Raw genomic sequence first — 13,503 nt, forward strand, 5'->3', positions numbered from 1 at the left:
GCCTTTTACCAAGAGGACACAAAAAATCCGGTACGTTCTTTAGCCAGAAAAATCATTTTACAAGGCAACTTAGCCTCATGGCACATGAAAAGGATGTGGCTGGGACATGGACAGGAAAGTCCATTTGCCATAGGACCTGAGCAACTGTTAGTGACTTAAGTAATGCAGTTTCGGGAAAAACTAGGTGCTGCTCCAACACTTTGCACCGTGAGAAGTTTTTCATCATATCTTTAGCAGAGTACAGTACTCTATAGGGTTGTATCTCTACTGAGATCAAGACAACAATAGGATTCACAATGCTCAGCTCCATTGTCTCTCTCACCCACAGTATCCACTAGGTGTTTTCTTTGTTCTCCATCTGTTCTCATAGTCCCTTCAAGTATCATGCCCATTTCTCACACTGAGTCTCTTTTCATCACTGTTTTCATGCATGACCTCAGTTTCACGTCCTGTTCCAAAATCCTTTTGTATTCTGTAATACCATTTTCCCACTCTCACTTTCTATCTCACACTTTGCCACACCAGTTTTTGCTTCATCAGCTATGTCCCCACAACACATAAACTTAAAGCCCTCTAGGGAAGGTACCTTATCATAAGAGGCCTAATGAAGTGTGTGCAGTTTAAAAATAACGTATACAAAACCTGAACATCTGTAAATATCCGTACTAACCAAGCTGAAACAATTATCACAGGCAAATAAATCTAAATATTAAAATGTCACTTTCTGCAATGACTTTTCTGGCCATAACCTCATTCCGAGCTGAGAAAGCTGAACAATTCTTTGTCAAGTCTAATAGTGCAAAAACAATCAAATGACAACTAGTTTGACTGCAGTACAATGAAATCCTGCAAACCTTTGTTAGCTGCCATAGCTTGAAGGCAACATACCCACAAGCACAGCAGCAATTGCCATCATTACTTAAATTTGGGTTTGATAGTTAAGAGAGGTCAGTTGTTCTGTAAAAACATGGGTCAAGAAGGGGACAAAGCAACCACATTCTGCCTTCAGTAATATTGATATGAACCTTAACTAAGTCTATTGGCATCAGTGGGGTTTACTGCAAATTTGGGATGGCATACCTGAAGTGTAGATTTAGGGTAATCCACGCAGTATAACCTGACTTTTACAAGTTTCATGAAGGCAGGGACACAGTTTCTGCACAAAAAGTCAGCTAAAGACTAAGCTTCCAGATCATAATGCTACCATAACTATTTTCTAGTAGCCTTTTCAACTATGGTGATGAATGACCAGAGTTTGCAATCTCCTTATTCTGCCAGACAAGAATTGAGCACGATGGGGGAAGAATCAGATGAGTAGCTGAGCATAAAATACATCCCATTTTCAAATATCTCAAGAGAACAAAGCAGTCCAGATTTTGCAGAGTAAGAGTGAATAAGCAATGAAACAAAATTAGCCAATGCCAAAATTAAAGTGCAAAAGATTAAAAAACATGAACTCTATAGCTCCCGATTTATGCTGAGACTGTACTCATGAACTGAGATGACAGTACAGCTTGCTGCAACATAGACTCAGATCCACAAGGCTAATAACGTAGACCTCAGAATTATTCACTTGATTTCCCGAAGACAGTTATAATCTTAAATAGCTTTAATTAGAGTTCACGTTTTATTCACAAACTGAAATCAAATCATGAAATTATTTCAAGCCTTTACAAAGGCTAACTACTGAACAGCCTTTCTATTTAAAACAAATTAAACCATAAACCTTTGTTTCTGTGCTGCTTCCCTAAGAGATGTGCTGTTAGTCATAAAAAGAGTGTGAAGTAATAGGATTAAATTCTGTCATGCTTGTAAACAAGTTGGAAAAATGCAATGAGGAACTCAAAATGCTGATGAAGCTGTGCTATCGGTTTAAATCAATGACTGATGCTTTGAACTATGTCAGAGCAAAAATGAACTAAGGCAGCTACTAGGTGCCAGTAACAACTGTTTATGTAGCAGTTTCTGTAACATAAAATCTATATAGTTAAGGAGATAATCAAATTCAAGTGGTCTAAGCAAAAATCTGTACTGTAAGTACTCACTGAAAAATGAAGCAGCACAAGACCAATGAAGATATTGTAGTAATGAACATTAGTAAAATGAAAAGCTTTTTACAAAGACTGAGGAAAATTCACTACATATCCTAACAATGTAAGGTAAGAAGGAAAAAGAAATGACAGAAGAAGAAAACCTATAGGTTGCTGGATTGTGGATTAACTATTAGGACTAGGAGAGTCTCATGAAGATGGAAAGGATGAAAGATACGGAGTCTCAAAGTGAAATGTAGAATTATAGAGAATTATGGAAAGAAGGCAATGTCAAAAAGGGGTGGGCAGAAGATGCAGAATTAAGCAGGACAAAGAAAGGGATTGTGTAGAGGACAGAAGACATATTTGAAAGGAAAAGGTGAGAAAAAACTGAAAAAGGTGAAATTAAGGGATGGAAACTAAGAACTAGGAGCTGTAGAAGATCTGCAGGCAAGATGAGAAACTTGGAAGGTGAGTAGCAGAAAAACAGGCTGGGAAACAGCAGGAACTCTGTTAAGAAAAAGAAAGGAAGCTTGGATTTGTTTTGTTTTAAAAGTAATAATAAGAACAAATAAGAATATTAGCAGTTTCTTGCCTTTTTCTTTCTTGTCCATTTATATTACAGTCAGAGACTTCTAGCTTTAGCTAGCTTCTAGCTAGCTTCTAGCTTTTTAGCAGCATTATAAAGCTGCTAAATTTCCCATCAAACAAAAATTACACTGCTGAAATATGACAGATATTACTTTTGAATTTTTTTTTAATCACTAGCACTATGCAAATCCATGTCACGTATGGCAGACTTTTAGTCTTGGATGTCTCCTAAAAGAACTGGGAAGCGTTTTTAAAATGCAGAATTTTTAATCATTTTTTCCCCAGTATTTTATTTACTCCTTACAAGTTTAAGACTTGTAAGTCTCAAATCCATTTAGATGCATACAATAAACTTCACTACATTATAACATTCTTTCATTATACTGTAAAAATCCATGCGTCCCTCTCGGACATATCCAAAGACAGCACAACATGAGTGATGAGATTTCAAGAACATGGGAACAAAATTTTGCAAAGTATTATTTTCTTTCAGGTGGAAATTCAAATTACCACAACTAATCTGAGTTTTCCTTCCACAGGGACATTCAATGTAATAAAATTTAAACAGTGGTGAGTTTAATAATATAAAAAAGTATTTATTGCAAAGTGAGCAATTATGTTGTGGAAATCCATGCTATATGCAATTACAGAGGCCAAGAACGTAGCAGGGATTCAAAACCAGGTTTGAACATGTGTAACAAGAGTTATAAAAGGTACCAGAATAAAAACTTTGAAAGCATTACTAAGCCTTATGTTTCAGGCCTAATGTGATTTTTAACAACTTGAAATACAGGCTGGGGGATGAAGGGATTGAGAGCAGCCCTGCCGAGAAGGACTTGGGGGTACTGGTGGATGAAAAGCTGGACAGGAGCCAACAATGAGCGCTCGCAGCCCAGAAGGCCAGTCGTATCCTGGGCTGCATCCAAAGCAGCGTGGCCAGCCGGTCGAGGGAGGGGATTCTGCCCCTCTACTCTGCTCTGGTGAGACCCCACCTGCAGTACTGCGTCCAGCTCTGGAGCCCTCAGCATAAGAAAGACACGGACCTGTTGGAGCGGGTCCAGAGGAGGGTCACAAAATGATCAGGGGGATGGAACACCTCTCCTGTGAAGAAAGGCTGAGAGAGTTGGGGTTGTTCAGCCTAGAGAAGAGAAGGCTTCGGGGAGACCTTATTGCAGCCTATCAGTACTTAAAGGGGGCTTATAAAAAAGATGGTGGCAGACTTTTTAGCAGGGCCTGTTGCAACAGGACAAGGGGGAATGGCTTTAAACTAAAGGGAGGTAGATGTAGACTAGATATAAGGAAAAAATTTTTTATGCTGAGGGTGGTGAAACACTGGCACAGGTTACCAGAGAGGTGGTGGATGCCCCATCCCTGGAAACAGTCAAGGTCAGGTTGGACGGGGCTCTGAGCAACCTGATCTAGTTGAAGATGTCCCTGCCCATGGCAGGGGGGTTGGACTAGATGACCTTTAGAGGTCCTTTCCAACACAGACTATTCTATGATTCTATGATATTATCAATGGGTAGAAAGAAGTAATTTCAAATCTCTAGTACATGCTTCTTAAGACTTTCTAGGAATCGCTTCGTATTGCCTACAGTCAGAGATGAGACAACTGAACAAAACTGGCCTCGTGCCCCATTCTAGAGTAGCAATTACAGCATTCCACGTTTGTGCAACACCATCAAGAGGCAAAGTGACCATCAGTGTAGGATTACAGTTTGGCAGAGGCTTAGTTTCTTGTTCATTTATATTTGCTTTTAAACAGGGACCAAGTGTCTAGTGTAGAATGGGGCTCTTCATTTTAGAAAGCGCACAGTTATTATTCAAGCCTCACTGATAATATTAGCCTTCTTATGGCCGCCAAAGAATTGCAGATAAGGCCTATATGTAAAATCCAACCAAATATTCTCCATATAGCTGTAACAAAATGTAACATAGTCCAAATTTAGGTCCTAATCAACTTGTGTAGTAACACAGGTAAAGGAGTATTTTTTTTTTAAAACAATATTCAAAGTATTGATTTCCCTGGTAGCATGAAAACAAATGCAGCTGTCAAGAAATTAAAATGCTAGGCAGACTGCATATTTTCATTGTAGGAATGTTTACTTAAAACTTGAAAGAGAAGCACTCATTACCAAATGCTAAGACCAATGTATTAAACTTATGAAGGTACACACACAAAATTTCAGAAACACAATCATGTAAAATTCCAGGTTGAAAAAAATATAAAAGGATAATAAAATACTAACTCATTCCTGTTTTCAAGACAAATTATCACAGCATAAAAAGGCATTTAATATTTGATTTATGTTGCTTTTTTCACCATAAACTGAAGACTGAGAAAATACTTAAAATTATGCAAATCACCAAATGGGTCAAAACTCCATTTGTGGTTTTACATCTAACACTGATATTTCAAAGGGCTATAATACTTTTCTTAGGTGTCAGTGTTTAGGGTCACTGACTATTATAGGGTCAGAAATTTTAGCCTCATCGTGGTATTTCTTACTTAAAAAAGGGAATCAAATATTACAGTTTAACTGTATGTTGTCCCTACTCCTTAAAATACTCAGTCCTTTCTTACAGCTACAATGTAGATTTTTTTCATATTTTTACTATCTACTATTTAAAAAAGTAATCTAATGTACTGTGAAATTTGATACTTTTAATTACTTTGACTAACATTTTCTGTTTTGCCTCTTAGATTTTCTTCCCATTCTTGGAATATGTTAATTTTCTTTAAGGGTACCAAATTTCATGGGTCATTTACATGAAGGGGAACCTGGCAGAACTTTTTAAGCCCAGGTGTCTGACTTATAAATTAACAAGTAAATTTATTTGCAGTTAGATTTTTTCCTCTCCTTCTTCCCCCCATTACACAACTCCTTTTCCAAACAAAATCCTGTGAAAATCTTGAGTCTTCTGTCAAATAGACCTATTTCTGAATTAAACATTTTGTTCCAAAGAACTTTACATAACAATTCAGAATGGCTGTCCAATTGCTGTTCCTGGCCTTTCCTGACCATGTACTTAGTTCTCTTGTCTGGACCAGTGACACAGAAAGGGATATTTTTCTTGAATTACATGACATATAATGCTAATTAAAATACCGTCTCTTCAGTGTTGAGACAGGTAGTTCTACCAGGTAGCAGCAGGTTTTTATACAGCTATATGCTTCTACAAGGCAACGTGAAAAATTGTAAGTGATGTTACAAAAAATCTTGTCAGAACTGCTATATGAGCTTCAGAGGTGGAACAAACATAAGCAGATTATCATATGCAAATTATTCAGGGCAATCATTTAAATTTTCTAATACATTTGAGAAGCTCTTATCTGTATTATCAAAGCCCACGGTATGCAGCTGCAATAAATAAGGCAAGATCTAAACTTCAAACAGTGGGATTGCCTTTTTCTTCACCAAGCAGCTAATATTAAAATGGATTACACCTATAAATATTGTCCCTCCTGTATCCAGTGTCTTCAGGTCTGGAGTAGCCAAAGATAAGAAGCTGGTTATAACTGTAAATTAAAACAACTTGCAGTTTAACTAGTAGCATGTTAGGACTGAAATAATTATGACCTTGAATACAGTTCCCTACATCTTATGTATCATGTGCAAGCCCTGTCAGAGTTACTAAAGGCAAATTTTATTTTCATTTAAATTGTTTCACTTAAATATATACTCAATTATATTCTGGCCATCATTAATACCTGACTGTCAACAATACAGAATAAACCAAAAATCTGTCTTTGTTCCACGAAGCAGGTTAATGGTAAGGCAGAACTGGTAAGAAAAGAAATCCTCTGAGTGAAACCCAGTGCTTCCTGTTGCTTTAGCACTTGGTAAAAGAGACACAATACCCAGGGCTAATCACCTTGGACAGTCTGCTTAAGTTAAACCTCTAAAATGTTCAAGTTATTGGAAAGCTTTTTGACAAAGAAAGATATAATGAAGTGCTCTCATTATACCCCTCTGCCAATCTTCTGGCAGTGAAATGCTGAGGTTCCAACAATGTCTGCATGTGGGCATTCAGACTGTAAATGGAAAAGAAAAAAAGGGAAGCTTTAACAGAGAGTTCTGAAAACTCTCCCGGAGAACATAAAGTTGAACTGATTTTTTATCCCACATTAAGGATTTGGCAACTGAAACTCAATAATCAGATATGTTGATAATGTCATTGATCAACAAAAACCTCAATTCATGCATGGCTACTGCTATATTTGCTTTGTAGAATTAGTATAAGTAAACAACAATGATAATTTACTCTAGATAACATGTTGGCATACACACAGGGACCTGATGCATTCAGTGCTACAGGTGACCCTGTGTCAATTTTAGTGCATTTTCATAATGAATTACTGAGAATGAACATCAGAAGAGTATTGTCATTATAGGAATTTACTGGAATTACTTTAATTAACACTTCTTTATATTACTATGCAAAGATATCAGGAAGTAAAATTATACTGGATTTTAAGATTTAATTAGTTTAAGTTTAAAGGTCTCCTTACCTTCTATTGCTGAGAGTAGAACACGAGAATGGTCATACGCAATTACATTCGCATATCTATTCTTTGGTTTGTTTACTTCCAGGTTAGAGTGTTCCCATGTGAACTGCTGACCGGGATCAATAGACTTCAAAAGAGAAAGAGAAGAAAAGAAAAGGAAACTGTTAGTGGAGGACTACGTACTTGTTGTATTTATAATGATTACAAACCATATGCTCCCATCGTTTACTCTGGAAATATTTTGCTTTTGAAAGAAAATTATGACTTCAGGACACATTGTAACATATTATATCATATTATATAAAGTGTTTTGTATTTATGCATCTGAAATTTCCATCAGGAATTTAAACGATAAGCTTTTCAAATCCAAGGCTTTCTCTTCAGAAAGGCAAGGGTATGCTATCCATCTTTTTATCGTTTCACTCAGTTTGGCAAGTGAGGGGTTCTAGCATAACAGAGAATGAAAAAAATGTCAGAAATCTCAAAAACACTGGGATGAAGGGGAATAAATATTTTTATCTTTCTCTATTACTAACTGCACATGTTCAAACAATTCAGTGTCCTGTTTACTAAATAAACTCCAAATGTTCCTGAAGAAGTTTTCCAGAAGAAAAATAATGTTGTTTCTATTCTTTCATTTTGATGCCAGGCCGACACATGATACCAGTGTTGCTCAGGGAACCAACTGCATATCATCCAGGGACAACATAAAGAGACTTGATTTTTATTTCCTTGAGTCATAAATAAGAGAGCAATTCAGGCATATATGAAATTTTAATGATCTCCTATTTATACACATAACTATATGTCCCTAGAATCACTGTTTATTTCCTGCTTCCTTTATGTTCCAGGATGGAATTACTGAAGCTTGTTCCACACTCCTTCACCAGTAGGAAGACTCCAGGCTCTGCTACTTACTTTTACCTCTATGGTTGAGGTATACATACAGCTGGGTAAATACAAAATACATAACAGATGGTACCTCCTTATGGTGCTTATAGTAGTGGCTGTATGAAAGGTCATCTCATACTGAGAAGTCACAATTAATCACTTACTGTTTTACTTTCCCTTTCAGTAGCATTAGAGATCTTAAAATTGTTTCATCAACACGTATATGCAACTATGGTTTGCGGCTCATGCCCTTTACTTAATCCTGATAACAATCAGCAGCTCCCTATGCCAGGTTGCTGTAAATTATAAAAAAGTAATGACACAGATAAGCCTAGATGGGGCAGTTCACCAACACTATGTTCTCTTTCCATGAGTAGACCAGCAATAAAGCACAAGTCGGAAGCTCCATACTGCCACTACAGCATCAAGCCATCACTTTTACATCACTTATACTGACCCCTCCCAGGGTTACAACAGCTACAAGTCCATTTTGTGTTAATGGAAACAAAATATGACCTGTAATCCATTAGAGTAGGTATCATCAGACAATGAACATGTGCGAAATTAATTAGTGTGATCTCTTAGGATTTATCCCATAGATTAATAATTACTACTTGGCCAGTCAGAAAACTGCTTCATTCATATGCATCTTTACATAACTTATACAATTTATTTATGTAACATTCAGAGAATGACTTTGCTTCTTTCTTGAGATTCTTCTAAAAAAATTCATTTTGCCTGGCTGCCTGATAGAGAGGTCTTAGAATACCCCAGCATTTCTGTTTAGGAAACCAAGTCCCAGTACCTTGTTCTATCTACTAATAGCCTAGACTCAATTAACTTTTAAAACAGTTACCAGCTAATCTTCCTGAATTTTGCTAACTTTCATTACAGTCCTCTGGAGCTGGGCCTGGCTGAGCTCCCCTGCATAACCTAGCTGAGATCCGCTGAGCAGAGGAGTATGATGGTTCAGGTTCTGGCTCCCCCTTTGCATACTGTTTTACCTCCAGTAGCTGAGGCAGAGTGTGTGGTAGCTCATCCCTCAAGAGGAAATGAAATGTGACTTTTTAGAGGAATGAGGAAGAAATGAACTCCTTGGGAGCATGACGAAGGCCATGAAAATTTTACTTGTGGTTTGGATTATGATTCACTTGAGTTGTATCACTATGTGTGTTACTAACAGTTCAAATGGTGTTCTTAAATGGTTTGCAGCTCTGAATGAATCTGATTTCTTTTAGTTTCCACACATTTTTGACCCCAAAAAAGATTTTTTCAAAAAAGGCAATATTTGGGTTCACAATCTTAGCAACTTGTGGGACTATGCTTAATGTATCTTAATGTTGATAGTATTAATATCTTACTATTATTACATTAGTATCTTAATAGACTAGTTATTAAGACTAGTTATTAAGAGTTTTACAAAACTGTTGATGGCTTTTTTCAGCCTTATTTTATTTTGTTTTCATATATAGTAACAACAAACTGTCACTCAATTGGTATTCTGCCACTTGCAAAAGCAGACATCACTTCTGTGCTGTGCTTAAGTATAAACATAGCAACCTGATCCTTCCAATATTAGCGCTTGGTCCTTCTCCGACCAAAACATTACTTTTTCTGACTACACAGTGAAATTCCTATTTATCAATAAAGCAAGTGATAAAATTTTACTCTTTAAAATTTTCATTTCATTTTCTTACAATTTAGTTTCATCACAGTAATGTTTTCCCATCCTCTGAGATGGATGGTTGATAGAATTTTGAAGTAGGTAAGCACTGCTTCATTTAAAAACAAAAATATTTTTATCTTTACTGCTAAGTGCTATTTATTTCATGTAAGGTGAAGAGAAATAATTTGGACCACATTTCTGTCAGCACTGGGAAGAGGAGAGTCGTATACATACATAGTATATTTAAGACATGTATTACACCTCTTTATCAGCTGACCAGCAATTCATCTAAATCATATGACTTGAAAAGCAATCAAACTTACATCATGACTTCTCTCAGCAAGAATCTCCTCTCCTTTCCTTTTTGAGTGAATGGAGGTGAATAAGATAACTTGTGCAGGATGTTTGCAGGTCAAGTTTTCAGTATTTTAGAAAGTAATTAGAATGGGTTTGGCTCAGAATTCTAGTAATAATTTAGAACATAAACATAGTAATTTCAAAATAAACAGAAGATGCTCTCAACATATTAGTGCATTATACTCTAAATAAATTTTTAAATAAAATCAATTATTTGACCAGGAATGAAGCACATCTACACTATCTATGACTACCTAATCAGAATTTTTGAGATGCATATACGCAAACATGCTAGCTAAAGAGCAGCCCACTGCCCCAGAATGAGGCAACACTGCTCTGCATTGTTCTAGATATATAACTGAAGGAGACACTCTGCCTGATCTGTAGGTTTTTACCTACAGTGCCCAGACATTCTGGAAATTACTTCACAATATAAGATGTCACATACTTTCTCTTCACACTTGACAAGAAAACTAGAAAATAACAATAAACTGGCTGACTAACATGCTGCTAGTTTTGAGCCTGGACTGCAGGACTTGGGCTTTACCCTATCAAAAAGAAAAAGGATGTACACAAATTAAAAAAACACATAAATTATCTATTCATAATTACAACTACTTGCAAACATAAAGTTTCAGGTGCTTTTTTGCATATACAGTTGCACTTAGAAAATTATTGTCTAAGTAGATTCTTACCCATTACGAGAAAGAGCTTCAGTTCTACATTATATCTATTGTTAATGTGATTTTATAGATTATTAAGAATATTTTACATTTAAAGCTTAGCTTCAACTGTTCAGTATTATTCTTCCCCTTTTCACGCCTTACTGTTTAAGTGATCTAAAGCTGCTTTTCGATATCAAGAAAAAAATCAAACAGCAGCTTTCTCTGTCAGCTATTTGCAGAAGTAGATGAGGCTATGTTCAGCACAGCAGCATACTATATTCCCCATTCACTTCTTTGTATGATGTATGGCCAGATGGTGTAATTCAGTGATTAATATTTAGGCCCGCATGCAGACATAGTTAACATAAATTATGTGAAAACCAGGCAAATGGACTGAACTTTAATCTTTCCTGTTTTTCTCACCAATCTGAACCACTTTGTGGCCTTACTATCCCCACACAAAGCACTGTTTTGGCAAAAGAAAGTTAATCTATATTTCCTCAGAGTTAATAGCCACACTGGAACAAAGAGTAGAGTGGTATTGGCAGACACGTTTCAGAAGTGTGAAAGACCAATAACTCATGAATAACAAGTCTGTGCTAACAGTTTTAATGAGTGCTTTAATGGTTTAATGGATGGCACTTTAATAGGATTTCTAGTATATTCATTCTGAAAGCTTGCCTTCAGTAAAGCTGTCATTAACGAAGAACTGGATTTCTTCATAGCATAACTGTGTAGTATGGGTGCTTTGTGCAAAAGAAATAAAGATATCTGTAATGCTGTTATTACCCTCCCATGCTTTGACTAATCTTTCAGCTATTGTGTTCTAAATGGTTGGCTGCTGAAAAGAGTCTGATCTGTTACTGGGAAAAGACTTGAGCAATATTCACTAGTACAATGCACCACCCATAAAATAGTTCTTTGACTGTGAATCATGGTAACCAAAATGTGTTTCCAGAAGAACTTCAAACAACCCCCCTCCAGTAAACTCTGTACCTGCTCGTTGTGAAGTTTTCCTTTACACTACTTAAACAAGAGGCAAATGTTCCCTCCTGTGTCAGGAGTCTTCCAGGAGTATATCCTGGTACAGCACTGGGGAAGGAACATGAGGGTAGCGTGACAAAATGCTACCCTTCCTGGTGTAAGCTGACAAATGCCTGCCTGCCCTGGAACAGTGCTCTACTAAGGGTCACTATGCCAGCAAATTAAGAGCCAGCAGGTTTGAGTCTTTGTGTGTCATGGGGATTGTGAGTTACTGTGTAGGTTTCACAAGCCTAGAAGGGGAAGGAAGCATGTCTTGTAAAGAATTTCTCAGCACTGTAGCTGCTGTGTTTGAGGCTCAAATTAAATCATCAAAAAGCACTGGGTCACAAAGCAACCTAAGACCAGGTAGAGGAAGAAGAATGAAAAAGACAAATTTGAGAGGATGTCAATGCAAATAGACCGTGCACAACTGGAGAAAGTAGTCAGCTACCCATAAAAATGAAAAATTTTACCCGCTTTTACCAATGTCAGTGATTGTGATGTGAATTTCATATCATAGCTGATAATTCCATAATAGGATGCTACTGTATTATGCTGGAAACTTGCTAATAGAATGAGATTTACATACTGCATTACAAAAACATAAATGCTAGATGCATGAACATTAATACACGATCATGGCAACATGCCAACTGGAATTATGTTTTCTTATTAAGGCAGAGTTCTTCACATCGCACTGTAAATGCTGCCGTTTTCAAGAGATAAGGGGAGACAAACCCACGTTTTTTGCATTACTAAATCTTCTTTGGAACTCAAATACAAGCTTGTATCCTGGTCCTAAAAACAGTTAAGAACGCACAGATAAGACATTTCCTGTTGACTCTCGAAGGAAAGTGAGTAGCTAGAAATACAACTAAGGCTTTTGCCAAACTCCTCTCAAGAACAAAGGTATTTCCTCTACAATATCAAGCTAATATTCCTATGACCAAATGAGATCATGTAAAACCTGATTCCAATGGAATCAAACAAGCTATATATGCATATAACTAAAGTATACTTAAGGAGGAAAATAACCATTATTTGAAAACATCTTTGAAAGAGAGTCTCTGTTAAATAAAAAGCTTTAGAAAACCTAACTTTTTAAGAACCAATCCTATTGTTTTGTATTTCTTTGCCTCCAGTCTTAAATGTAATCTGTTTATTCCCCATCTGCAATTAAAACCTTTGTCTGTGATATCATAATCAGTTGTGGTGGAAATAATTTTGTGTTGAAAACAGAGGATTACACTCAACTTCAGGTAGGTAATAAATATCAGTAGAACACTTGAGTGATGAAAAACCTTGCTTAGTTTAAATATTTTTGTGATTAAAGCATCCTGTTGTTTTGTTTTATATAGTACATTGAATACAGCAGCTCTTAAATGCTGAACTTTGTAATTGTCTCATATGAGACACTGGTGCTGCTTTAAATTTTCAACATATTTTCAAAGCACTGTCAATATTTATTTTTTTAACAAAGTCATAAAGGAGTGAAATTCTTCGCTGACGCCTCCATTTCCCTGCATAAATCCCCCGAAAATATTGCAAATGACTCTTTCTAAAAAGCCCCCCCCAAACTCAGTTTTACCTGTAATGACCTGCATAGTCTGTCCTTGATTAATTTTTCTTGCTATAAGAAGTGGACTAGTTTTCTCTTCCTACACATATCACTGTTTTCAGTTGGGCAAAATAAAACTGACATTTATTACAGTATTTGACTATTTAAACCATCTCTGCGGAATTCCTTGGCAAAATACCATTAGGTATCAG

General features: G+C 36.5%; 1 protein-coding gene across 2 annotated transcripts in view; it reads right to left on the reverse strand.

Annotated features, from left to right (window-relative positions):
- Positions 1 to 13,503, reverse strand: part of PTPRD (protein tyrosine phosphatase receptor type D) — a 1,297,197-nt gene that overhangs the window by 51,803 nt on the left and 1,231,891 nt on the right. For both annotated transcript variants that reach the window (XM_076363450.1, XM_076363449.1), the window contains one exon: positions 7,135 to 7,258. In XM_076363450.1, the coding sequence (XP_076219565.1) occupies positions 7,135 to 7,258 (124 nt within the window). The remainder of the gene's footprint in view (positions 1 to 7,134; positions 7,259 to 13,503) is intronic.

The sequence above is a fragment of the Aptenodytes patagonicus genome, chromosome Z (assembly GCF_965638725.1).
Source record: "Aptenodytes patagonicus chromosome Z, bAptPat1.pri.cur, whole genome shotgun sequence".
NCBI lineage: Eukaryota > Metazoa > Chordata > Aves > Sphenisciformes > Spheniscidae > Aptenodytes > Aptenodytes patagonicus.